The sequence below is a fragment of the Pristiophorus japonicus genome, chromosome 5, assembly GCF_044704955.1.
Source record: "Pristiophorus japonicus isolate sPriJap1 chromosome 5, sPriJap1.hap1, whole genome shotgun sequence".
In the NCBI taxonomy this organism is placed as follows: Eukaryota; Metazoa; Chordata; class Chondrichthyes; family Pristiophoridae; genus Pristiophorus; species Pristiophorus japonicus.
The window spans coordinates 297,658,168-297,682,297 of NC_091981.1; the positions used below are offsets into that span (position 1 = coordinate 297,658,168).

The 24,130-nt window shown below is 62.3% G+C and overlaps 1 protein-coding gene across 1 annotated transcript in view; it reads right to left on the bottom strand.

The window, feature by feature from the left end:
• Window positions 1–24,130, bottom strand: part of LOC139264177 (kinesin-like protein KIFC3) — a 165,835-nt gene that overhangs the window by 7,882 nt on the left and 133,823 nt on the right. The window contains exons 9-15 of the mRNA XM_070880262.1: window positions 17,209–17,339; window positions 14,723–14,834; window positions 13,679–13,860; window positions 12,063–12,167; window positions 7,160–7,290; window positions 3,795–3,918; window positions 3,000–3,129 (exon numbers count right to left, since the gene is read on the bottom strand). Coding sequence (XP_070736363.1) covers window positions 3,000–3,129; window positions 3,795–3,918; window positions 7,160–7,290; window positions 12,063–12,167; window positions 13,679–13,860; window positions 14,723–14,834; window positions 17,209–17,339 — 915 coding nt within the window. The remainder of the gene's footprint in view (window positions 1–2,999; window positions 3,130–3,794; window positions 3,919–7,159; window positions 7,291–12,062; window positions 12,168–13,678; window positions 13,861–14,722; window positions 14,835–17,208; window positions 17,340–24,130) is intronic.

Here is a 24,130-nt window from a genome sequence, read left to right on the forward strand (position 1 = left end):
GCAGGGGAGGAGAGAGAGGGGCAGGGGAGGAGAGAGAGGGGCAGGGGAGGAGAGAGAGGGGCAGGGGAGGAGAGAGAGGGGCAGGGGAGGAGAGAGAGGGGCAGGGGAGGAGAGAGAGGGGCAGGGGAGGAGAGAGAGGGGCAGGGGAGGAGAGAGAGGGGCAGGGGAGGAGAGAGAGGGGCAGGGGAGGAGAGAGAGGGGCAGGGGAGGAGAGAGAGGGGCAGGGGAGGAGAGAGAGGGGGAGGAGAGAGAGGGGCAGGGGAGGAGAGAGGGGCAGGGGAGGAGAGAGAGGGGCAGGGGAGGAGAGAGAGGGGCAGGGGAGGAGAGAGAGGGGCAGGGGAGGAGAGAGAGGGGCAGGGGAGGAGAGAGAGGGGCAGGGGAGGAGAGAGAGGGGCAGGGGAGGAGAGAGAGGGGCAGGGGAGGAGAGAGAGGGGCAGGGGAGGAGAGAGAGGGGCAGGGGAGGAGAGAGAGGGGCAGGGGAGGAGAGAGAGGGGCAGGGGAGGAGAGAGAGGGGCAGGGGAGGAGAGAGAGGGGCAGGGGAGGAGAGAGAGAGGGAGAGAGAGAGAGAGAGAGAGAGGCGGCGAGAGTGACAGAGAGAGAGAAGGAGAGGAGAGAGAGGGGCAGGGGAGAAGAGAGAGGGGCAGGGAAGGAGAGAGGGGCAGGGAAGGAGAGAGAGGGGCAGGGGAGGAGAGAGAGGGGCAGGGAAGGAGAGAGAGGGGCAGGGAAGGAGAGAGTGGGGCAGGGGAGGAGAGAGAGGGGCAGGGAAGGAGAGAGAGGGGCAGGGGAGGAGAGAGAGGGGCAGGGGAGGAGAGAGAGGGGCAGGGAAGGAGAGAGGGGGGCAGGGGAGGAGAGAGAGGGGCAGGGGAGGAGAGAGAGGGGCAGGGGAGGAGAGAGAGGGGCAGGGGAGGAGAGAGAGGGGCAGGGGAGGAGAGAGAGGGGCAGGGGAGGAGAGAGAGGGGCAGGGGAGGAGAGAGAGGGGCAGGGGAGGAGAGAGAGGGGCAGGGGAGGAGAGAGAGGGGCAGGGGAGGAGAGAGAGGGGCAGGGGAGGAGAGAGGGGGGCAGGGGAGGAGAGAGAGGGGCAGGGGAGGAGAGAGAGAGAGGGAGAGAGAGAGAGAGAGAGGGGGCGAGAGAGACAGAGAGAGAGAAGGAGAGGAGAGAGAGGGGCAGGGGAGGAGAGAGAGGGGCAGGGGAGGAGAGAGAGGGGCAGGGGAGGAGAGAGAGGGGCAGGGGAGGAGAGAGAGGGGCAGGGAAGGAGAGAGGGGGGCAGGGGAGGAGAGAGAGGGGCAGGGGAGGAGAGAGAGGGGCAGGGGAGGAGAGAGAGGGGCAGGGGAAGAGAGAGAGGGGCAGGGGAAGAGAGAGAGGGGCAGGGGAGGAGAGAGAGGGGCAGGGGAGGAGAGAGAGGGGCAGGGGAGGAGAGAGAGGGGCAGGGGAGGAGAGAGAGGGGCAGGGGAGGAGAGAGAGGGGCAGGGGAGGAGAGAGAGGGGCAGGGGAGGAGAGAGAGGGGCAGGGGAGGAGAGAGAGGGGCAGGGGAGGAGAGAGAGGGGCAGGGGAGGAGAGAGAGGGGCAGGGGAGGAGAGAGAGGGGCAGGGGAGGAGAGAGAGGGGCAGGGGAGGAGAGAGAGGGGCAGGGGAGGAGAGAGAGGGGCAGGGGAGGAGAGAGAGGGGCAGGGGAGGAGAGAGAGGGGCAGGGGAGGAGAGAGAGGGGCAGGGGAGGAGAGAGAGGGGCAGGGGAGGAGAGAGAGGGGCAGGGGAGGAGAGAGAGGGGCAGGGGAGGAGAGAGAGGGGCAGGGGAGGAGAGAGAGGGGCAGGGGAGGAGAGAGAGGGGCAGGGGAGGAGAGAGAGGGGCAGGGGAGGAGAGAGAGGGGCAGGGGAGGAGAGAGAGGGGCAGGGGAGGAGAGAGAGGGGCAGGGGAGGAGAGAGAGGGGCAGGGGAGGAGAGAGAGGGGCAGGGGAGGAGAGAGAGGGGCAGGGGAGGAGAGAGAGGGGCAGGGGAGGAGAGAGAGGGGGAGGGGAGGAGAGAGGGAGGGGAGGAGAGAGAGGGGCAGGGGAGGAGAGAGAGGGGCAGGGGAGGAGAGAGAGGGGCAGGGGAGGAGAGAGAGAGGCAGGGGAGGAGAGAGAGGGGCAGGGGAGGAGAGAGAGGGGCAGGGGAGGAGAGAGAGGGGCAGGGGAGGAGAGAGAGGGGCAGGGAGGAGAGAGAGGGGCAGGGGAGGAGTGAGAGGGGCAGGGGAGGAGAGAGAGGGGCAGGGGAGGAGTGAGAGGGGCAGAGGAGGAGAGAGAGGGGCAGGGGAGGAGAGAGGGGGGCAGGGGAGGAGAGAGAGGGGCAGGGGAGGAGAGAGGAGGGAGAGGAGAGGAGGGAGAGGGAGAGGGGGGAGAGGGAGAGGGGGGAGAGGGAGAGGGGGGAGAGGGAGAGGGGGGAGAGGGAGAGGGGGGAGAGGGAGAGCAGGGAGAGCGGGGAGAGGGAGAGCGGGGAGAGGGAGAGCGGGGAGAGGGAGAGCGGGGAGAGGGAGAGCGGGGAGAGGGAGAGCGGGGAGAGGGAGAGCGGGGAGAGGGAGAGCGGGGAGAGGGAGAGCGGGGAGAGGGAGAGCGGGGAGAGGAGAGCGGGGAGAGGGAGAGCGGGGAGAGGGAGAGCGGGGAGAGGGAGAGCGGGGAGAGGGAGAGCGGGGAGAGGGAGAGCGGGGAGAGGGAGAGCGGGGAGAGGGAGAGCGGAGAGATGGAGAGCGGAGAGAGGGAGAGCGGGGAGAGGGAGAGCGGGGAGAGGGAGAGCGGGGAGAGGGAGAGCGGGGAGAGGGAGAGCGGGGAGAGGGAGAGCGGGGAGAGGGAGAGCGGGGAGAGGGAGAGCGGGGAGAGGGAGAGCGGGGAGAGGGAGAGCGGGGAGAGGGAGAGCGGGGAGAGGGAGAGCGGGGAGAGGGAGAGCGGGGAGAGGGAGAGCGGGGAGAGGGAGAGCGGGGAGAGGGAGAGAGGCGGGAGAGCTGGCAGTCTCTCGCGGTGATGAGCAGTGTACCTTGTGTCCGGGTGTTGGTTCTGGTCTCTGTTCCGGACACGGTGATGGTGAGCAGAGCGTGTGAGCGGGAGCTGTGCTCGTTCATGTGGGTACTCTGGGTCACCCGGTTCCTGCGTCCCAGGGCCAGGACCTGCCGGGGAAACCGCCGTTAGCATCATCATCCAACCGAGCCGGGGAGGGGGGGGATGGGGATGGGCTGTGTGGGTGTGGTAGGAGGGGAGGGGTGGGAGGGGTAGGAGGGGGAGGGGTAGGAGGGGGAGGGGTAGGGGTAGGAGGGGGAAGGGTGGGGGAAGGGTAGGAGGGGAAGGGGTTGGGGAGGGGTAGGAGGGGTAGGGGTGGGGGAGGGGTAGGAGGGGGAGGGTTGGGGGAGGGTTGGGGGAGGGGTGGGGGAGGGGTAGGAGGGGGAGGGGTAGGGGAGGGGTAGGAGGGGGAGGTGTGGGGGAGGGGTGGGGAGGGGGGGAGGGGTGGGGAGGGTGGGGAGGGGGAGGGATTGGGGAGGGTGTGTGTGGGGTGGGGGAGGGGTAGGAGGGGAGGGGTAGGAGGGGAAGGGGTAGGAGGGGAAGGGGTAGGAGGGGAAGGGGTGGGGGAGGGGTAGGAGGGGTAGGGGGTGGGGAGGGGTAGGAGGGGTAGGGGTGGGGGAGGGGTGGGGGAGGGGTAGGGGTGGGGGGAGGGGTAGGGGTGGGGGAGGGGTGGGGGAGGGGTGGGGGAGGGGGAGGGGTGGGGGAGGGGTAGGGGTGAGGGAGGGGTGGGAGAGGAGGGAGGTGAGAGTTAGGGATCACTGCCCCAGGGACTGACCTTCCCAATCTCCTCGTAGCGTGTGACCCCCACGTGTCTCAGTCCGGGGACGTGGAGCTGCCCACTGCCGTCTGGGTTCATCTTGATCTCCAGCTTCTCCTGGGGGTCTTTGCCGAGAAGGTCCCTGGAACACAACCAGTCATTGGTCAACGGCCGCCCACAGCTGGACAGGGGGTTAGGGGCCATGTACAACACAGCTGGATGGGGGAGGGGCCATGTACAACACAGCTTGGCGTGGGAGGGGCCATGTACAACACAGCTGGATGGGGGGAGGGGCCATGTACAACACAGCTGGATGGGGGAGGGGCCATGTACAACACAGCTGGATGGGGGGAGGGGCCATGTACAACACAGCTGGATGGGGAGGGGCCATGCACAACACAGCTGGATGGGGGAGGGGCCATGTACAACACAGCTGGATGGGGGAGGGGCCATGCACAACACAGCTTGGCGTGGGAGGGGCCATGCACAACACAGCTTGGCGTGGGAGGGGCCATGTACAACACAGCTGGATGGGGGAGGGGCCATGTACAACACAGCTTGGCGTGGGAGGGGCCATGTACAACACAGCTGGATGGGGGGAGGGGCCATGTACAACACAGCTGGATGGGGGGAGGGGCCATGCACAACACAGCTGGATGGGGGAGGGGCCATGTACAACACAGCTGGATGGGGGGAGGGGCCATGCACAACACAGCTGGATAGGGGAGGGGCCATGTACAACACAGCTGGGTGGGGGGAGGGGCCATGCACAACACAGCTTGGCGTGGGAGGGGCCATGTACAACACAGCTGGATGGGGGAGGGGCCATGTACAACACAGCTGGATGGGGGAGGGGCCATGTACAGCACAGCTTGGCGTGGGAGGGGCCATGTACAACACAGCTGGATGGGGGAGGGGCCATGTACAACACAGCTGGATGGGGGAGGGGCCATGTACAACACAGCTGGGCGTGGGAGGGGCCATGTACAACACAGTTGGACGTGGGAGGGGCCATGTACAACACAGTTGGACGGGGGAGGGGCCATGTACAACACAGCTGGGCAGGGAGGGGCCATGTACAACACAGCTGGATGGGGGGAGGGGCCATGTACAACACAGCTGGATGGGGGGGAGGGGCCATGTACAACACAGCTGGACGGGGGAGGGGCCATGTACAACACAGCTGGATGCGGGGTGGGAAGGATGTACAGCACGGCGAGCACAGGGCAGGTGAAGATTACACGGGGAGAACGAAGACGTCCTCAGGGTGACGATGAAGACTGTGATACACTGAGGGTTTCAGTGGGACTGCTGAGTGTACGACACGGCCTGGAGTCACAGAATCACACCGCCATTCGGCCCATCATGCCCGTGCCGGCTCTGTGACAGACCGCACGTTCCCCACAGCCCTGCAAAGGTTTCCCTTGAAGTATTGATCCCATTCCCGTTTGAAAGTCACCATGGAATCTGCTCCCACCGTCCTTTCTGGCCGCGACTTTGAGTTCACAACTCACTGTGTTAAAGTATGTTTCCCCCGTCTCACCTCTGGGTCTTTAGCCAATCACCTTAACTCTGTGCCCTCTGGTCAGCGACCCTCCCACCAATGGGAACAGTGTCTCCCTCTTTACTCGATCACGTGTGGGAGCGGTTTGCAAGGTGATTCTCAGGAGCCTGGGGCTGGTGCTGAGGTCCGTCTCACAGCACATTGTCAAGGTGTGGACGAGAGTTATACTGGAGGTGGCGATTGGACGATGTGCTCTTGGAGACGGCCCAGATAGGGAGGGAGGGTGTGGTGGGACGGGGGGGGGATCGTTGGAAGGTCAGCTCATGGTCAAACAGGAACACGAGTGTGCGAGCAGTCAGGCAGGGTTTGAGGGGACGGCCGGGGAGAGAGTTAATGAGGCTCTCTCCCCACCCCCTGCCCCAGGAAACTCTTCCTTCGGCCTGAGTGAGGGTGTCACGGAGACAGTCCTAGGTCGAAGGAGCCGATTGGTGGAGCAAGTCCTGCACTCGCACTGAGGCACACGAGGTAGAACAGAAATATTGGTATTTCTACAACAACTCTCAGTCTCAGCACGCCCCGCAGCGCTTTAAACCCAACAAAGCAGCATTGAAGTGTGGTTACTCTTGTAATGTAGCAAATGTAGCCAATTTATGCACAGCAAGCTCCCATAAATAGTTATCACGATGTGGGTTGGGGAGATACATCTTGTCTAGGACACCGTGGATCACTCCCCCGCTCTTCTCCGAAATAGTGCCGCGGGATCTTTTACATCCACCCGAGAAAGCAGACGGGGCCTCGGTTTAACGTCTCATCTGAAAGACGGCACCTCCGACAGTACGGCACTTCCTCAGTACTGCCCCTCCGACAGTGCGGAACTCCCTCAGTACTGCCCCTCCGACAGTACGGCGCTCCCTCAGTACTGCCCCTCCGACAGTGCAGCACTCCCTCAATACTGCCCCTCCGACAGTGCGGCACTCCCTCAGTACTGCCCCTCCGACAGTGCAGCACTCCCTCAGTACTGCCCCTCCGACAGTGCGGCACTCCCTCAGTACACCCCTCCGATAGTGCAACGCTCCCTCAGTACTGCCCCTCCGACAGTGCAACGCTCCCTCAGTACTGCCCCTCCGACAGTGCAGCATTCTCTCAGTACTGCCCCTCAGACAGTGCAGCATTCTCTCAGTACTGCAGTGGGAGTGCCAGCCTAGATTTTGAGGCTTGAACCCACGACCTTGTGACTCAAGGTGAGAGTGTGACCAAGATCATGTTATGCCCACCTCAAACCTATATTCCCTGGAGTTTAGAAGAATGTGAGGTGATCTCATTGAAAGATACAAAATTCTGACAGGGCTTGACAGGGCAGATGCAGACAGGATGTTTCCCCTGACTGGGGAGTCTAGAACCAGGGGTCACAGTCTCAGAATAAGAGGTCTGCCATTTAGGGCTGAGATGATGAGAAACTTCTTCACTGAGAGGGGGGTGAATCTTTGGAATTCTCTACCCCAGGATGGGGTCCCCTGGAGGTTTTCCAGTGTTTTTTTTTGGGGGGGGGAGATATTTTGAATTTCATCATTTGCCCCCGAGATTGGGAGTTCCGCCCGCTGCGGCCCACATTCACGGCGTAACTCCCAGGTTTCCATGAAACCCCCGCCCAAAGTACCGTCAGGATCTCAGCGGTCCTTTGGGTGACACTTGGGTGGGACTTAGCTTTCACCGGGGCCGGGTTTGTGTTCTTGTGTTACGTTCTGAACCGTTGGAAGTGTGTGACCTTTGACCTTGTTCCGGGACGGTCAAGCTCCCCTCCCTCTGTCACTGTGTCTGGTCCCAGAGCCACGTTCACAGATATCTGGAGGAGGAAGTGTTTCCAGGATGCACATCCTACCTCAACAGCTCATTGTAGATCTCCACCATGCTGAGGGAGACGGAGTATGTCCACGATTCTCGCCTCTCCTCCATCTCCTTGAAGAGAGCCCGCAGAGCACGTTGGTTAATCCCAGGATTGTCTGATCCCCCCTGAAATGGAACAGTGATATCAGCGACAAACATCCTTCCTGTGCCACATCATCGCTCGCCCCCGTCATCACCCCCCCCGTCAATACACACCGTCATCACACCCCGGCATCACCCCACCCCATCCCCCGTCATCACACCCCCCCCATCCCCCGTCATCACACCCCCCATCCCCCGTCATCACACCCCGTCATCACACCCCCCCCATCCCCCGGCATCACCCCCCCCCATCCCCCGTCATCACACCCCGTCATCACCCCCCCCATCCCCCGTCATCACACCCCGCCATCCCCCGTCATCACACCCCCCATCCCCCGTCATCACACCCCCCCATCCCCCGTCATCACACCCCGCCATCCCCCGTCATCACACCCCCCATCCCCCGTCATCACACCCCCCATCCCCCGTCATCACACCCCCCCATCCCCCGTCATCACTCCCCCCATCCCCCGTCATCACACCCCCCATCCCCCGTCATCACACCCCCCCATCCCCCGTCATCACTCCCCCCATCCCCCGTCATCACACCCCCCATCCCCCGTCATCACACCCCCCATCCCCCGTCATCACACACCCCCCATCCCCCGGCATCACCCCCCCATCCCCCGTCATCACACCCCCCCATCCCCCGTCATCACCCCCCCATCCCCCGTCATCACCCCCCCCATCCCCCGTCATCACCCCCCCATCCCCCGTCATCACACCCCCCCCATCCCCCGGCATCACCCCCCCCCATCCCCCGTCATCACACCCCGTCATCACCCCCCCATCCCCCGTCATCACACCCCGTCATCACACCCCCCCATCCCCCGTCATCACACCCCCCATCCCCCGTCATCACACCCCCCCATCCCCCGTCATCACTCCCCCCATCCCCCGTCATCACACCCCCCATCCCCCGTCATCACACACCCCCCATCCCCCGGCATCACCCCCCCATCCCCCGTCATCACACCCCCCCATCCCCGTCATCACCCCCCCATCCCCCGTCATCACCCCCCCCATCCCCCGTCATCACCCCCCCATCCCCCGTCATCACCCCCCCATCCCCCGTCATCACACCCCGTCATCACACCCCCCCATCCCCCGTCATCACCCCCCCCATCCCCCGTCATCACCCCCCCCATCCCCCGTCATCACCCCCCCCATCCCCCGTCATCACACCCCCCCATCCCCCGTCATCACCCCCCCCATCCCCCGTCATCACCCCCCCATCCCCCGTCATCACCCCCCCATCCCCCGTCATCACCCCCCCCATCCCCCGTCATCACCCCCCCCATCCCCCGTCATCACCCCCCCCATCCCCCGTCATCACCCCCCCCATCCCCCGTCATCACCCCCCCCATCCCCCGTCATCACACCCCCCATCCCCGTCATCACCCCCCCCATCCCCCGTCATCACCCCCCCCATCCCCCGTCATCACCCCCCCCATCCCCCGTCATCACCCCCCCATCCCCCGTCATCACCCCCCCCATCCCCCGTCATCACACCCCCCATCCCCCGTCATCACCCCCCCCATCCCCCGTCATCACACCCCCCCATCCCCCGTCATCACACCCCCCATCCCCCGTCATCACACCCCCCCATCCCCCGTCATCACACACCCCATCCCCCGTCATCACACACCCCATCCCCCGGCATCACCCCCCCATCCCCCGTCATCACCCCCCCCCATCCCCCGGCATCACACCCCCCCCATCCCCCGTCATCAACCCCCCATCCCCCGTCATCCACCCCCCCATCCCCCGTCATCACCCCCCCCCAGCCCCCGGCATCACCCCCCCCGTCATCACCCCCCCATCCCCCGTCATCACCCCCCCCATCCCCCGTCATCACCCCCCCCCAGCCCCCGGCATCACACCCCCCATCCCCCGTCATCACCCCCCCATCCCCCGTCATCACACCCCCATCCCCCGTCATCACCCCCCCCATCCCCCGTCATCACACCCCCATCCCCCTCATCACCCCCCCCATCCCCCGTCATCACACCCCCCATCCCCCGTCATCACCCCCCCCCTCCCCCGTCATCACACCCCATCCCCGTCATCACCCCCCCATCCCCCGTCATCACACCCCCCATCCCCCGTCATCACACCCCCCCATCCCCCGTCATCACACCCCCCCATCCCCCGTCATCTCACCCCCCCATCACACCCCCCATGCCCCCGTCATCACACCCCCCCCATCACACCCCCCATCCCCCGTCATCACTCCCCCCCATCCCCCGTCATCACACCCCCCCATCCCCCGTCATCACACCCCCCCATCATCACACCCCCCCATCCCCCGTCATCACACCCCCCCATCCCCCGTCATCACACACCCCCATCCCCCGTCATCACACACCCCATCCCCCTCATCACACCCCCCCATCCCCCGTCATCACACCCCCCCATCCCCCGTCATCACACCCCCCCATCCCCCGTCATCACCCCCCCCCATCACACCCCCCATCCCCCGTCATCACACCCCCCCATCACACCCCCCATCCCCCGTCATCACACCCCCCCCCATCCCCCGTCATCACACCCCCCCATCCCCCGTCATCACACCCCCCCATCACACCCCCCATCCCCCGTCATCACACCCCCCCATCACACCCCCCATCCCCCGTCATCACACCCCCCCATCACACCCCCCATCCCCCGTCATCACACCCCCCCATCCCCCGTCATCACACCCCCCCATCACACCCCCCATCCCCCCGTCATCACACACCCCCATCCCCCGTCATCACACCCCCCCATCCCCCGTCATCACACCCCCCATCCCCCGTCATCACACCCCCCCATCCCCCCGTCATCACACCCCCCCCATCCCCCCGTCCATCACACCCCCCCATCCCCCGTCGTCACACCCCCCCATCCCCCATCATCACCCCCCCCGTCATCACACACCCCCATCCCCCCCCCCCCCGTCAATACACACCGTCATCACACCCCGGCATCACCCCCCCCATCCCCCGTCATCACACCCCCCCATCCCCCGTCATCACCCCCCCCATCCCCCGTCATCACACACCCCCATCCCCCGTCATCACACACCCCCATCCCCCGTCATCACGCCCCCCATCCCCTGTCATCACACCCCCCCATCCCCCGTCATCACCCCCCCCATCCCCCGTCATCACACACCCCCATCCCCCGTCATCACACCCCCCCATCCCCCGTCATCACACACCCCCATCCCCCGTCATCACACCCCCCATCCCCCGTCATCACACACCCCCATCCCCCGTCATCACACCCCGTCATCACCCCCCCATCCCCCATCATCACACACCCCCATCCCCCGTCATCACCCTCCATCCCCCATCCCCCGTCATCACCCCTCCATCCCCCATCCCCCGTCATCACCCCTCCATCCCCCATCCCCCGTCATCACCCCCCCATCACCAGTCATCACCCCCCCATCCCCCGTCATCACCCCCCCATCCCCCGTCATCACCCCCCCATCCCCCGTCATCACCCCCCCATCCCCCGTCATCACCCCCCATCCCCCGTCATCACACACCCCCATCCCCCGTCATCACCCCCCCGTCCCCCGTCATCACCCCCCCCATCCCCCGTCATCACACCCCCCCATCCCCCGTCATCACACCCCCCCATCCCCCGTCATCACACACCCCCATCCCCCGTCGATCACACACCCCGTCATCAGTCACACCCAAAGCTTAAAGGGGGAAGGTTTCACATCAATGGAGCATGACCCGAGGAATGGATCCCGATGGGAGATATGTGTCCGGTCCGGGGGAAAACTTGACCAGTGCCCCGAGATTCTGCCAGGCTGCTCACCTCAGCCCAAGCTGACCCCGCCTCTCCCTCGGGCCCTCCCCCCTTGGGGACTCCCCCTGCTCGAGCTCTCTCCCCCCCCTCCCCCACTGGACACTCCCGCCGCTACTGACCACAATGAGCTTGGGGAGTAGGCGAAGTCCCATCATTTAATCCTGGCTGGCGGGCACTTTCTTCACTGGCGGGGAGCGGTGAGGGGGATCGGGGCCGATGAAGGAATGTGCGGGGTAGGTGGGCATCTGGGGCTGGCGAGTTGGGGGAAGGGGGGCAGTTGAGTAGAGCTGTTGTTAAGCTCCCCCTTCCCCCCCCAGGAATCCTAACTGTAGCTGCCCCCAGCCAAGGATCGATGAGCTTCCCGGGTCCAGGATCCATTAACCTGTAGAGATCTTCCCCTGACACAGTATTTACAGCACAGAATCGGGCCATTGGTCCCAACTGGTCCACGCCAGGGTTTATTGCTCCACAGGGCCCTCCTCCCATCTCACCCCATCAACACATCCTTCCATTCCATTCTCTCTCATGTGTTCATCCAACTTCTTCTTAAATGCACCCATATTATTCACCTCAACCACTCCCTGTGGCCACGAGTTCCACATTCTCACCTCTCTCTGGGTGACAAAGTTTCTCCTGAATTACTCTTTGGATTTATTAGTGACTATCTGATATTGATGGCCCCTGGTTCTGGTCGCCCTATAAGTGGAGACAGCTTCTCTACATCGCTACATCTACCCCATTGAACCCCTTCACAATCTTAAACACCTCGATCAGGCCCCCCTCCCCTCAGACTTCTCTTTCCTCGAGGTAAAACTCCCAGCCGGTTCAATCTTTCCTGATAATTACAACCTCTCAGTTCTGGTAACATTTTAGTAAATCTTTTCTACACCTCCTGCAGTGCCTCCTCAGAGAACAGAACCGTGTGCAGTGCCCCCAGTGTGGACCTGCCCAGTTCCCAGTCCATCCTCCCCCAGGCCAGCCTCACTCACCTCCATGGTGTAGGTCTTTCCGGATCCCGTTTGCCCGTAGGCGAAAATGCAGATGTTGTACCCATCGATACAGGAGGTGATGAGGGGTTCGATCTCCTCAAACACCTGAGCAGAGAGAGGAGGGCACAGAGTGTTAGTGGAGGGGTCATCCTGCTGGGAAAGGGGCTGGGTACTTTCCCTAATCACACGGGGCAGTACCCCCACACCCCGCCCGCTCTGGCCCTTCCACATACCCCACCCTCTGCTGCCGTTGTTTCTCGTGCTCGGAGATGCTCTGCACACGCCCGTTCACACAGAGCATTCTACATCACAACAGCTCTCCTCATCTCCTCCAGTCCTTCACTCCGTACCCCTCTGGTTATCGACCCTCTCACCACTTTCTCCTCATTTACTCCATTCAAACCAGTCATCATTTTGAATGCCTCTATCAAATCTCCCCGAACCCCTGCTGCGCTTGTCTCAACCTCATTTTGTTTGACTTTATATTTTAATGCTGTTGATAAAAGTTAAACACAGTTTGTTGCCGTGAGCTTCATTATCTGAGGTCGCGGCTCCCAATGTAAGAGTTACTCATCATTAACGTGATAATCCACCGCTCACTAGTGATAATCCACCCCTCACTAGTGGTAATCCATCCTTTACTAGGTGTAATCCACCCCTCACTAATGATAAGCCAACCAATCACTAGTGATAAACCACCCCTCACTAGCGGTAATCTACCCCTCACTAGTGATAAACCACCCCTCACTAGTGGTAACCCACTCCTCACCAGTGATAAACCACTCTTCACTCGTGGTAATCTACCCCTCACTAGTGATAAACCACCCCTCACTAGTGATAATCCAACCCTCACTAGTGATAAACCACTCCTCACTAGTGATAATCCACCCCTCACTAGTGGTAATCCATCCTTCACTAGGTGTAATCCACCCCTCACTAATGATAAGCCAACCAATCACTAGTGATAAACCACCCCTCACTAGTGGTAATCTACCCCTCACTAGTGGTAACCCATTCCTCACTAGTGATAAACCACTCTTCACTAGTGGTAATCTACCCTCACTGGTGATAAACCACCCCTCACCAGTGATAATCCACCGCTCACTAGGTGTAATCCACCCCTCACTAGTGATACACCACTCTTCACTAGTGGTAATCTACCCTCATTGGTGATAAACCACCCCTCACTAGTGATAATCCACCCCTCACTAGTGGTAATCCATCCTTCACTCGGTGTAATCCACCCCTCACTAATGATAAGCCAACCAATCACTAGTGATAAACCACCCCTCATTAGTGATAAACCACCCCTCACTAGTGGTAATCTACCCCTCACTAGTGGTAACCCATTCCTCACTAGTGATAAACCACTCTTCACTAGTGATAATCCACCCCTCACTAGTGATAAACCACTCCTCACTAGTGATAATCCACCCCTCACTAGGTGTAATCCACCCCTCACTAGTGATAAACCACTCCTCACTAGTGGTAATCCACCCCTCACTAGTGATAAACCACACTTCATTAGTGGTAATCCACCCCTCACTAGTGGTAATCCACCCCTCACTAGTGGTAATCCACCCCTCACTAGTGTTTCCCCATGGTTACCCAGTTACCTGCTCCTGTGTGGCCTGGGATGGGAAGACCTTGTCCAGCTCGAAGCTCCTCTCTTTGCCTTTATACAGCAACGTGACCCTGGAGTCCTGGTCGGGGTCAGTGGTCAGCACCGCTGGGGTCAGCCCCTCCGTCGGGTTAGTCTCGGTGACTGGCTTCACTCTGCACAGCACCCGGATATTCCCTGGGGGGGGGGGGGGGGGGGAAAGATAGCCGGGGGAGACAGGGGGGGATAAGAATGAAAATGAGTGTGTATGGAAGCAAAGCGAGAGAAAGGAAGAGGACAGCCCACAGCCCGATTGGTGCACCCTGATGGATAGAGGGACAGGGGAACTGGTGAATGTCTATGTGCCGAGATGATTAGATGGACATCTATCAACATTCTTTCCCTCACCACCTCTTCTGACTTCCAGCGGACCTCCCCCAACCAGTCCTACCCCCGGTAGATCAGCTCTGAGCTAGGCGTGAACCTGGCTCGCTGTGGGCTGGAGCTCCACCAGGGAGCCCTTACCCAATGGGCCCGCTCCACTTGCCTGGATGAGTGCAGCTCCCACAACACTCAAAGAGCTCGACACCATCCAGGACAAAGCAGCCCGCTTGATCGGCACCCCATCCACCACCTTAAACATTCACTCCCTCCACCACCGGCGCACCGTGGCTGCAGTGTGTACCATCTACAAGATGCACTGCAGCAACTCGCCAAGGCGTCTTCAGCAGCACCTCCCAAATCCACGACCTCTACCCTCTAGAAGGACAAGGGCAGCAGGCCCAGGGGAACACCACCACCTCCACGTTCCCCTCCAAGTCACACACCATCCTGACTTGGAAATATATCGGCCGTTCCTTCATCGTCGCTGGGTCACAATCCTGGAACTCCCTCCCTAACTGCACTGTGGGAGCACCTTCACCACACGGACTGCAGCGATACAAGAAGGTGACTCATCACCACCTTCTCACGGGCAGGTAGGGACGGGCAATAAATGCCGGCCTGGCCAGCAATGCCCACATCCCGTGCACTATTAAAACAAGAATTGCCCCGAACCCACCTCGTAACTCCACCAGCTGGTCATGATATTTCTTCCTCAGGACTATCTCCCTCTCATATTTTTCCATCAGATTCCTGTTGGATTCAGACACTTCAGTTATCGCTGATTGGATCTGTTGGGACGGTGAACAAGGAATCAATCACACGGCTGAACACTTTCCAATGATTCTCTCTTTGACCCTCTAGTCAAGGCTTCAGTTCCCACGGGGACAGAAGTTAAAATTAGCAAGAGCAGGAGGAGGCCATTCAGCCCCATTACATAGGAACAGGAGGAGGTCCATTCAGCCCCTCGAGCCTGTTGCACAAGAACAGGAGGAGGCCCATTCAGCCCCTCGAGCCTGTTACACAGGAACAGGAGGAGGCCCATTCAGCCGCTCGAGCTTGTTACACAGGAACAGGAGGAGGCCCATTCAGCCCCTCGAGCCTGTTACACAGGAACAGGAGGAGGCCCATTCAGCCCCTCGAGCCTGTTACACAGGAACAGGAGGCCCATTCAGCCCCTCGAGCCTGTTACACAGGAACAGGAGGCCACCCATTCAGCCCCTCGAGCCTGTTCCGCCTTTCAATCTGATCGTGGCTTATCAATATCTTGAGTCCATTTACCACGCACAGGCATCTTCCACCCTTGAGGATGTAGTTCGGGACCTGGAATATTAGGTCCTTCGTTGAAACACCTGCGAACTCATCCCTGTTTGATGTGGAAGCAAGTCATCCTCAACACGAGGGACCGCCTAATACTACACTACTAAATGGGGTCAGGACAATCCAATGAATTTCTGGTGGGGAAGGGGACTGGGGAATACGGTGATGGGAATTGGATTGTCTCAGGACAATTCACTGAAATGTTGTTCCTCATCTATTAACATATTCTCGGAACATCGGAACAGGAGCAGGCCATTCAGCCTCTCGAGCCTGTTCCGCCATTCGATGAGATCATGGCTGATCTGTGACCTAACTCCATATACCCGCTTTCGGCCCACATCCTTGCATACCTCTCCAATTTAAAATTAACCATTGACTTAGCATCAATTACCGTTTGTGGAAGTGAGTTCCAAACTTCCACCATCTTTGTGTGTAAATGTGTTTCCTAATTTCACTCCTGAAAGGTCTGGCTCCAATGTTAAGACTATGCCCCCTAGTCCTCAACTCCACAACCAGCAGAAATAGTGTCCCTACTCTATCTTCTCCTTAATATCTAGAAAACTTCGATCAGATCGCTCCTTAACCATTTAAATTCTCGGGAATACAGCCCTAATTTGTGTCATCTCTCCTCGTAACTTAACCCTTGGAGTCCGGGTATCATTAATACGAACATAAGAAATAGGAGCAGGAGTAGGCCATACGGCCCCTCGAGCCTGCTCCACCATTTAATAAGACCATGGTTGATCTGATCATGGACTCAGCTCCACTTCCCTGCCCGTTCCCCATAATCCCTTATCGCTCAAAAATATATTCAATGTCCCAGCTTCCACAGCTCTCTGACGCAGAGAATTCCACAGATTTACAACCGACCCTCTGAGAGAAGAAATTCCTCCTCATCTCAGTTTTAAGTTAATTCACCATTCTGGTAAGCGTAGGCTGCATTCCCTCCAAGACCAATATACCCTCCCGAAGGTGCGGAGCCCAGAACTGCTTACAGTGCTCCAAGTGTGGTCTAACCAGGGCTTTGTACAGCTGCAGCATAACTTCTACTCCCTTGTATTCTAGTCTTCGAGATATAAAGGCCAATATTCCATTCGCCTGTTTGATAACTTTCTGTACCTGTCCATGACATTTTAATGATCGATGTACCTGGACCCCCGCACTCCCCACCCCCACCCAAGTCTCCCTGGACATCCACTGTTGGCAGATCTTCACCATTTAGAAAAATACCCCGTTCTATTCTTTTTAGGTCCAAAGGATGACCTCACATTTGCCGACATTGAAATCCAATTGCCACAGTTTTGCTCATTCACTTCATCTATTAATACCCCTTTATAATTTTGTGCTTCCATCTACACTGTCCACAATGCCGTCTATCTTTGTGACATCAGTAAATTTGGATATATGACTTTCTACGCCACCATCGAAGTCATTAATAAATACTGTGAATAGCTGAGGCCCCAACACAGATCCCTGCGGGACACCACGAGTCACCACCTGCCAATTAGCGTACCTGCCCATTATCCCGACACGCGATGTCCTGCCGCTCAGCCAGTCCTCATCAGGTCAATGATTTGCCCTCAATTCTGTGACCTTCGACCTTAGTTAACTGTCTCTGAGGTGGGACTTTATCAAATGGCTTCTGGCAGTCCATATAAACAACATCCAGAGACATTCCCCTGTCCATTACTTCAGACAAAAAAAATCCCATTCGGTTTGTCAGACACGACCTGCCTTTCACAAAGCCTGTGTGGTGACGGGGTATTGCACGGGATGGGAACACATTAGATTACAGACTACACGCCAGGGTAAATGGTGAGCCCAGTCACCCTCTCCCTCATTCACCTGTTTCTTGGCCTCAGCAATGGCCGTCTCGTAGAACTGGGAGAAGTTTGTCACCTGACTGCGCAGGCTGTTGTAGTTTGTCTTCATGGTCTTCAGCACTGGTTGTAGTGTGGTCAGATGTTGCTGCACTCCTGGATCAGTGAGAGCACAGCGTAAGATTCGGATCACAGGTCATACACAGGGCACTCAAAGGGTCGAAGGAGTTGTAAGGCCTTTTATTAAGGAGCAGGTTACCCAAAGGGCCTTGGGCATGTTGTAAGCCGTTTTATGAAGGGAGTAGTTCAAATATAGTCAAAGCCAACACAATCAGGACAGACATAGTGAACATACGACCATGACAAGGAGCTGGGACCGATCCCGATCCCGATCACACAGAGGGCTAGTGGCATGAACAGCTCCGTCTACCCTGACCTGCTCTTTAGATATCTCATTTATTGTCTTTTCAGGGATGGGTCTGATGTGAAATAATGCACAGGGCCATTTAACCTATAATAAGTCGATCTTTGTCTCAACTCTTCGGTGAAACATAATCACACTCAGAGCATCTCCCCGAGCGACCCAGACACCGTCTCCCCGACCGACACAGACACCGTCTCCCTGAGCAACCGACCCAGACACCGTCTCCCCGACCGACCCAGACACCGTCTCCCCGACCGACCCAGACACCGTTTCCCCGAGCGACCCAGACACCGTCTCCCCGAGCGACCCAGACACCGTCTCCCCGATCGACCGTCCCAGACACCGTCTCCCCGAGCGACCCAGACACCGTCTCCCCGAGCGACCCAGACACCGTCTGCCCGAGCGACCGACCCAGACTCCGTCTCCCCGAGCGACCGACCCAGACACCGTGACAACGTCTCTCCGACCGACCCAGACAACGTCTCCCCGACCGACCCAGACAACGTCCCCCCGAGCGACCCAGACACCGTCTCCCCGAGCGATCGACCGAGATACTGTCTCCCCGAATGACCCAGACACCGTCTCCCCGAGCGACCCAGACACCGTCTCCCCGAGCGACCCAGACTCCGTCTCGCCGAGCGACCCAGTATCCGTCTCCCCGACCGACCTAGACACCGTCTCCCCGACCGAACCAGACACCGTCTCCCCGACCGACCCAGACACCGTCTCCCCGACCGACCAACCCAGACACCGTCTCCCCGACCGACCCAGCCACCGTATCCCCGAGTGACCGACCCAGACACCGTCTCCCCGAGCGACCGATCGAAACATCGTCTCCCCGACCGACCCAGACACCGTCTCCCCGAGCGACACAGACACCGTCTCCCCGAGCGACCGACACAGACACCGTCTCCCCGACCGACCCAGACACCGTCTCCCCGACCGACCCAGACACCGTCTCCCCGACCGACCCAGACACCGTCTCCCCGACCGACCCAGACACCGTCTCCCCGACCGACCCAGACACCGTCTCCCCGACCTACCCAGACACCGTCTCCCCGACCGACCCAGACACCGTCTCCCCGACCGACCCAGACACCGTCTCCCCGACCGAACCAGACACCACCTACCCGAGCGACCGGCACAGACACCGTCTCCCCGACCGACCCAGACACCGTCTCCCCGAGTGACCCAGACACCGTCTCCCCGACGGACCCAGACACCGTCTCCCTGACCGACCCAGACACCGTCCCCCCGAGCGACCCAGACACCGTCTCCGCGACCGACCCAGACACCTTCTCCCCGAGTGACCCAGACACCGTCTCCCCGAGTGACCCAGACACCGTCTCCCCGAGCGACCCAGACATCGTCTCCCCGAGCGACCCAGACACCGTCTCCCCGAGCGACCCAGACACCGTCTCCCCGAGCGACCCAGACTCCGTCTCCCCGAGTGACCGACCCAGACACCGTCTCCCCGAGCGACCCAGACACCGTCTCCCTGACCGACCCAGACACCGTCTCCCCGAGCGACCCAGACACCGTCTCCCCGAGTGACTGTCCCAGACACCGTCTCCCCGAGCGACCCAGACATCGTCTCCCCGAGCGACCCAGACACCGTCTCCCCGAGCGACCCAGACACCGTCTCCCCGAGCGACCCAGACACCGTCTCCCCGAGCGACCCAGACTCCGTCTCCCCGAGTGACCGACCCAGACACCGTCTCCCCGAGCGACCCAGACACCGTCTCCCCGAGCGACCCAGACACCGTCTCCCCGAGCGACCCAGACACCGTCTCCCCGAGCGACCCAGACACCGTCTCCCCGAGCGACCCACATGCCGTCTCCCCGAGCGACCCACATGCCGTCTCCCCGACCGACCCACATGCCGTCTCCCCGAGCGACCGACCCAGACGCCGTCTCACCGAGCGACCGACCCAGACACCGTCTCCCCGAGCGACCGACCCAGACACCGTCTCCCCCAGTGAGCCAGTCACCGTCTCCCCGAGTGACCCAGACACCGTCACCCCGAGCGACCCAGACACCGTCTCCCCGAGCGACCGACCCAGACACCGTCTCCCAGACCCAACCAGACACCGTCTCCCCGACCGACGCAGACACCGTCTCCCCGAGCGAGCCAGACACCGTCTCCCCGAGGTACCCAGACACCGTCTCCCCGAGTGACCCAGACACCGTCTCCCTGAGCGACCCAGACACCGTCTCCCCGAGCGACCGACCCAGACACCGTCTCCCCGACCGACCCAGACACCGTCTCCCCTAGCAACCGACCCAGACACCGTCTCCCCGAGCGACCCAGATACCGTCTCCCCGAGCGACCCAGACACCGTCTACCCGAGCGACCCAGACACCCTCTCCCCGAGCGACCCAGACACCCTCTCCCCGAGCGACCCAGACACCGTCTGCCTGAGCGACCCAGACACCGTCTCCCCGAGCAACCCAGACACCGTCTGCCCGAGCGACACAGACACCGTCCCCCCGAGCGACCCAGACACCGTCTCCCCGAGCGACCGACCCAGACACCGTCTCCCCGAGCGACCCAGACACCGTCACCCCGAGCGACCCAGACACCGTCCCCCCGAGCGACCCAGACACCGTCTCCCCGATGGAACCAGACACCGTCTCCCCGACCGACCCAGACACCGTCTCCCCGAGCGAGCCAGACACCGTCTCCCCGAGCGAGCCAGACACCGTCTCACCGAGCTACCCAGACACCGTCTCCCCGAGCGACCCAGACACCGTCTCCCCGAGCGACCCAGACACCGTCTCCCCGAGCGACCCAGACACCGTCTCCCCGAGCGACCCAGACACCGTCTCCCCGAGCGACCCAGACACCGTCTCCCCGAGCGACCCAGACACCGTCTCCCCGAGCGACCCAGACACCGTCTCCCCGAGTGACCAACCCAGACACCGTCTCCCCGAGCGACCCAGACACCGTCTCCCTGACCGACCCAGACACCGTCTCCCCGAGCGACCCAGACACCGTCTCCCCGAGCGACCGACCGAGACATCGTCTCCCCGACCGAACCAGACACCGTCTCCCATACCGACCCAGACACCGTCTCCCCGAGCGACACAGACGCCGTCTCCCCGACCGACCCAGATGCCGTCTCCCCGAGCGACCGACCCAGATGCCGTCTCCCCGAGCGACCGACCCAGACACCGTCTCCCCGAGCGACCGACCCAGACACCGTCTCCCCCAGTGAGCCAGTCACCGTCTCCCCCAGTGACCCAGACACCGTCTCCCCGAGCGACCCAGACACCGTCTCCCCGAGCGACCCAGACACCGTCTCCCCGAGCTACCGACCCAGACACCGTCTCCCCGACCGACCCAGACACCGTCTCCCCGAGCGAGCCAGACACCATTATCCCGACCGACCCAGACACCGTCTCCCCGAGTGACCCAGACACCGTCTCCCCGAGTGACCCAGACACCGTCTCCCCGAGCGACCCAGACACCGTCTCCCCGAGCGACCGACCCAGACACCGTCTCCCCGAGGGACCGACCCAGACACCGTCTCCCCGACCGACCCAGACACCGTCTCCCCTAGCAACCGACCCAGACACCGTCTCCCCGAGCGACGCAGATACCGTCTCCCCGAGCGACCCAGACACCCTCTCCCCGAGCGACCCAGACACTCTCTCCCCAAGCGACCCAGACACCGTCTCCCCGAGCGACCCAGACACCGTCTGCCTGAGCGACCCAGACACCGTCTGCCCGAGCGACCCAGACACCGTCTGCCCGAGCGACCCAGACACCGTCCCCCCGAGCGACCCAGACACCGTCTCCCCGAGCGACCGACCCAGACACCGTCTCCCCGAGCGACCCAGACACCGTCACCCCGAGCGACCCAGACACCGTCTCCCCGAGCGACCCAGACACCGTCTCCCATACCAACCCAGACATCGTCTCCCCGACCGACCCAGCCACCTTCTCCCGAGCGACCCAGACACCGTCTCCCCAAGTGACCCAGACACCGTCTCCCCGAGCGACACAGACACTGTCTCCCCGAGCGACCGACCCAGACACCGTCTCTGCGACCGACCCAGACACCGTCTCCCCGAGTGACCCAGACACCGTCTCCCCGAGTGACCCAGACACCGTCTCCTCGAGCGACCCAGACTCCGTCTCCCCGAGCGACCCAGACACCGTCTCCCCGACCGACCCAGACACCGTCTCCCCGAGCGAACCAGACACCGTCTCCCCGAGCGACCGTCCCAGACACCGTCTCCCCGAGCGACCCAGAAACCCTCTCCCCGAGCGACCCAGACACCGTCTGCCCGAGCGACCGACCCAGACACCGTCTCCCCGACCGACCCAGACACCGTCTCCCCTAGCAACCGACCCAGACACCGTCTCCCCGAGCGACCCAGATACCGTCTCCCCGAGCGACACAGACACTCTCTCCCCGAGCGACCCAGACACTCTCTCCCCGAGCGACCCAGACACCGTCTCCCCGAGCGACCCAGACACCGTCTGCCCGAGCGACCCAGACACCGTCTGCCCGAGCGACCCAGACACCGTCCCCCCGAGCGACCCAGACACCGTCTCCCCGAGCGACCGACCCAGACACCGTCTCCCCGAGCGACCCAGACACCGTCACCCCGAGCGACCCAGACACCGTCACCCCGAGCGACCCAGACACCGTCTCCCCGAGCGACCCAGACACCGTCTCCCATACCGACCCAGACATCGTCTCCCCGACCGACCCGGCCATCGTCTCCCGAGCGACCCAGACACCGTCTCCCCAAGTGACCCAGACACCGTCTCCCCGAGCGACACAGACACTGTCTCCCCGAGCGACCGACCCAGACACCGTCTCCCCGACCGACCCAGACACCGTCTCCCCTAGCAACCGACCCAGACACCGTCTCCCCGAGCGACCCAGATACCGTCTCCCCGAGCGACCCAGACACCGTCTACCCGAGCGACCCAGACACCCTCTCCCCGAGCGACCCAGACACCCTCTCCCCGAGCGACCCAGACACCGTCTGCCTGAGCGACCCAGACACCGTCTCCCCGAGCAACCCAGACACCGTCTGCCCGAGCGACCCAGACACCGTCCCCCCGAGCGACCCAGACACCGTCTCCCCGAGCGACCGACCCAGACACCGTCTCCCCGAGCGACCCAGACACCGTCACCCCGAGCGACCCAGACACCGTCCCCCCGAGCGACCCAGACACCGTCTCCCCGATGGAACCAGACACCGTCTCCCCGACCGACCCAGACACCGTCTCCCCGAGCGAGCCAGACACCGTCTCCCCGAGCGAGCCAGACACCGTCTCACCGAGCTACCCAGACACCGTCTCCCCGAGCGACCCAGACACCGTCTCCCCGAGCGACCCAGACACCGTCTCCCCGAGCGACCCAGACACCGTCTCCCCGAGCGACCCAGACACCGTCTCCCCGAGCGACCCAGACACCGTCTCCCCGAGCGACCCAGACACCGTCTCCCCGAGTGACCAACCCAGACACCGTCTCCCCGAGCGACCCAGACACCGTCTCCCTGACCGACCCAGACACCGTCTCCCCGAGCGACCCAGACACCGTCTCCCCGAGCGACCGACCGAGACATCGTCTCCCCGACCGAACCAGACACCGTCTCCCATACCGACCCAGACACCGTCTCCCCGAGCGACACAGACGCCGTCTCCCCGACCGACCCAGATGCCGTCTCCCCGAGCGACCGACCCAGACGCCGTCTCCCCGAGCGACCGACCCAGACACCGTCTCCCCGAGCGACCGACCCAGACACCGTCTCCCCCAGTGAGCCAGTCACCGTCTCCCCCAGTGACCCAGACACCGTCTCCCCGAGCGACCCAGACACCGTCTCCCCGAGCGACCCAGACACCGTCTCCCCGAGCTACCGACCCAGACACCGTCTCCCCGACCGACCCAGACACCGTCTCCCCGAGCGAGCCAGACACCATCATCCCGACCGACCCAGACACCGTCTCCCCGAGTGACCCAGACACCGTCTCCCCGAGTGACCCAGACACCGTCTCCCCGAGCGACCCAGACACCGTCTCCCCGAGCGACCGACCCAGACACCGTCTCCCCGAGGGACCGACCCAGACACCGTCTCCCCGACCGACCCAGACACCGTCTCCCCTAGCAACCGACCCAGACACCGTCTCCCCGAGCGACGCAGATACCGTCTCCCCGAGCGACCCAGACACCCTCTCCCCGAGCGACCCAGACACTCTCTCCCCAAGCGACCCAGACACCGTCTCCCCGAGCGACCCAGACACCGTCTGCCTGAGCGACCCAGACACCGTCTGCCCGAGCGACCCAGACACCGTCTGCCCGGGCGACACAGACACCGTCTCCCCGAGTGACCGACCCAGACACCGTCTCCCCGAGCGACCCAGACACCGTCTCCCTGACCGGCCCAGACACCGTCTCTCCGAGCGACCCAGACACCGTCTCCCCGGGCGACACAGACACCGTCTCCCCGAGTGACCGACCCAGACACCGTCTCCCCGAGCGACCCAGACACCGTCTCCCTG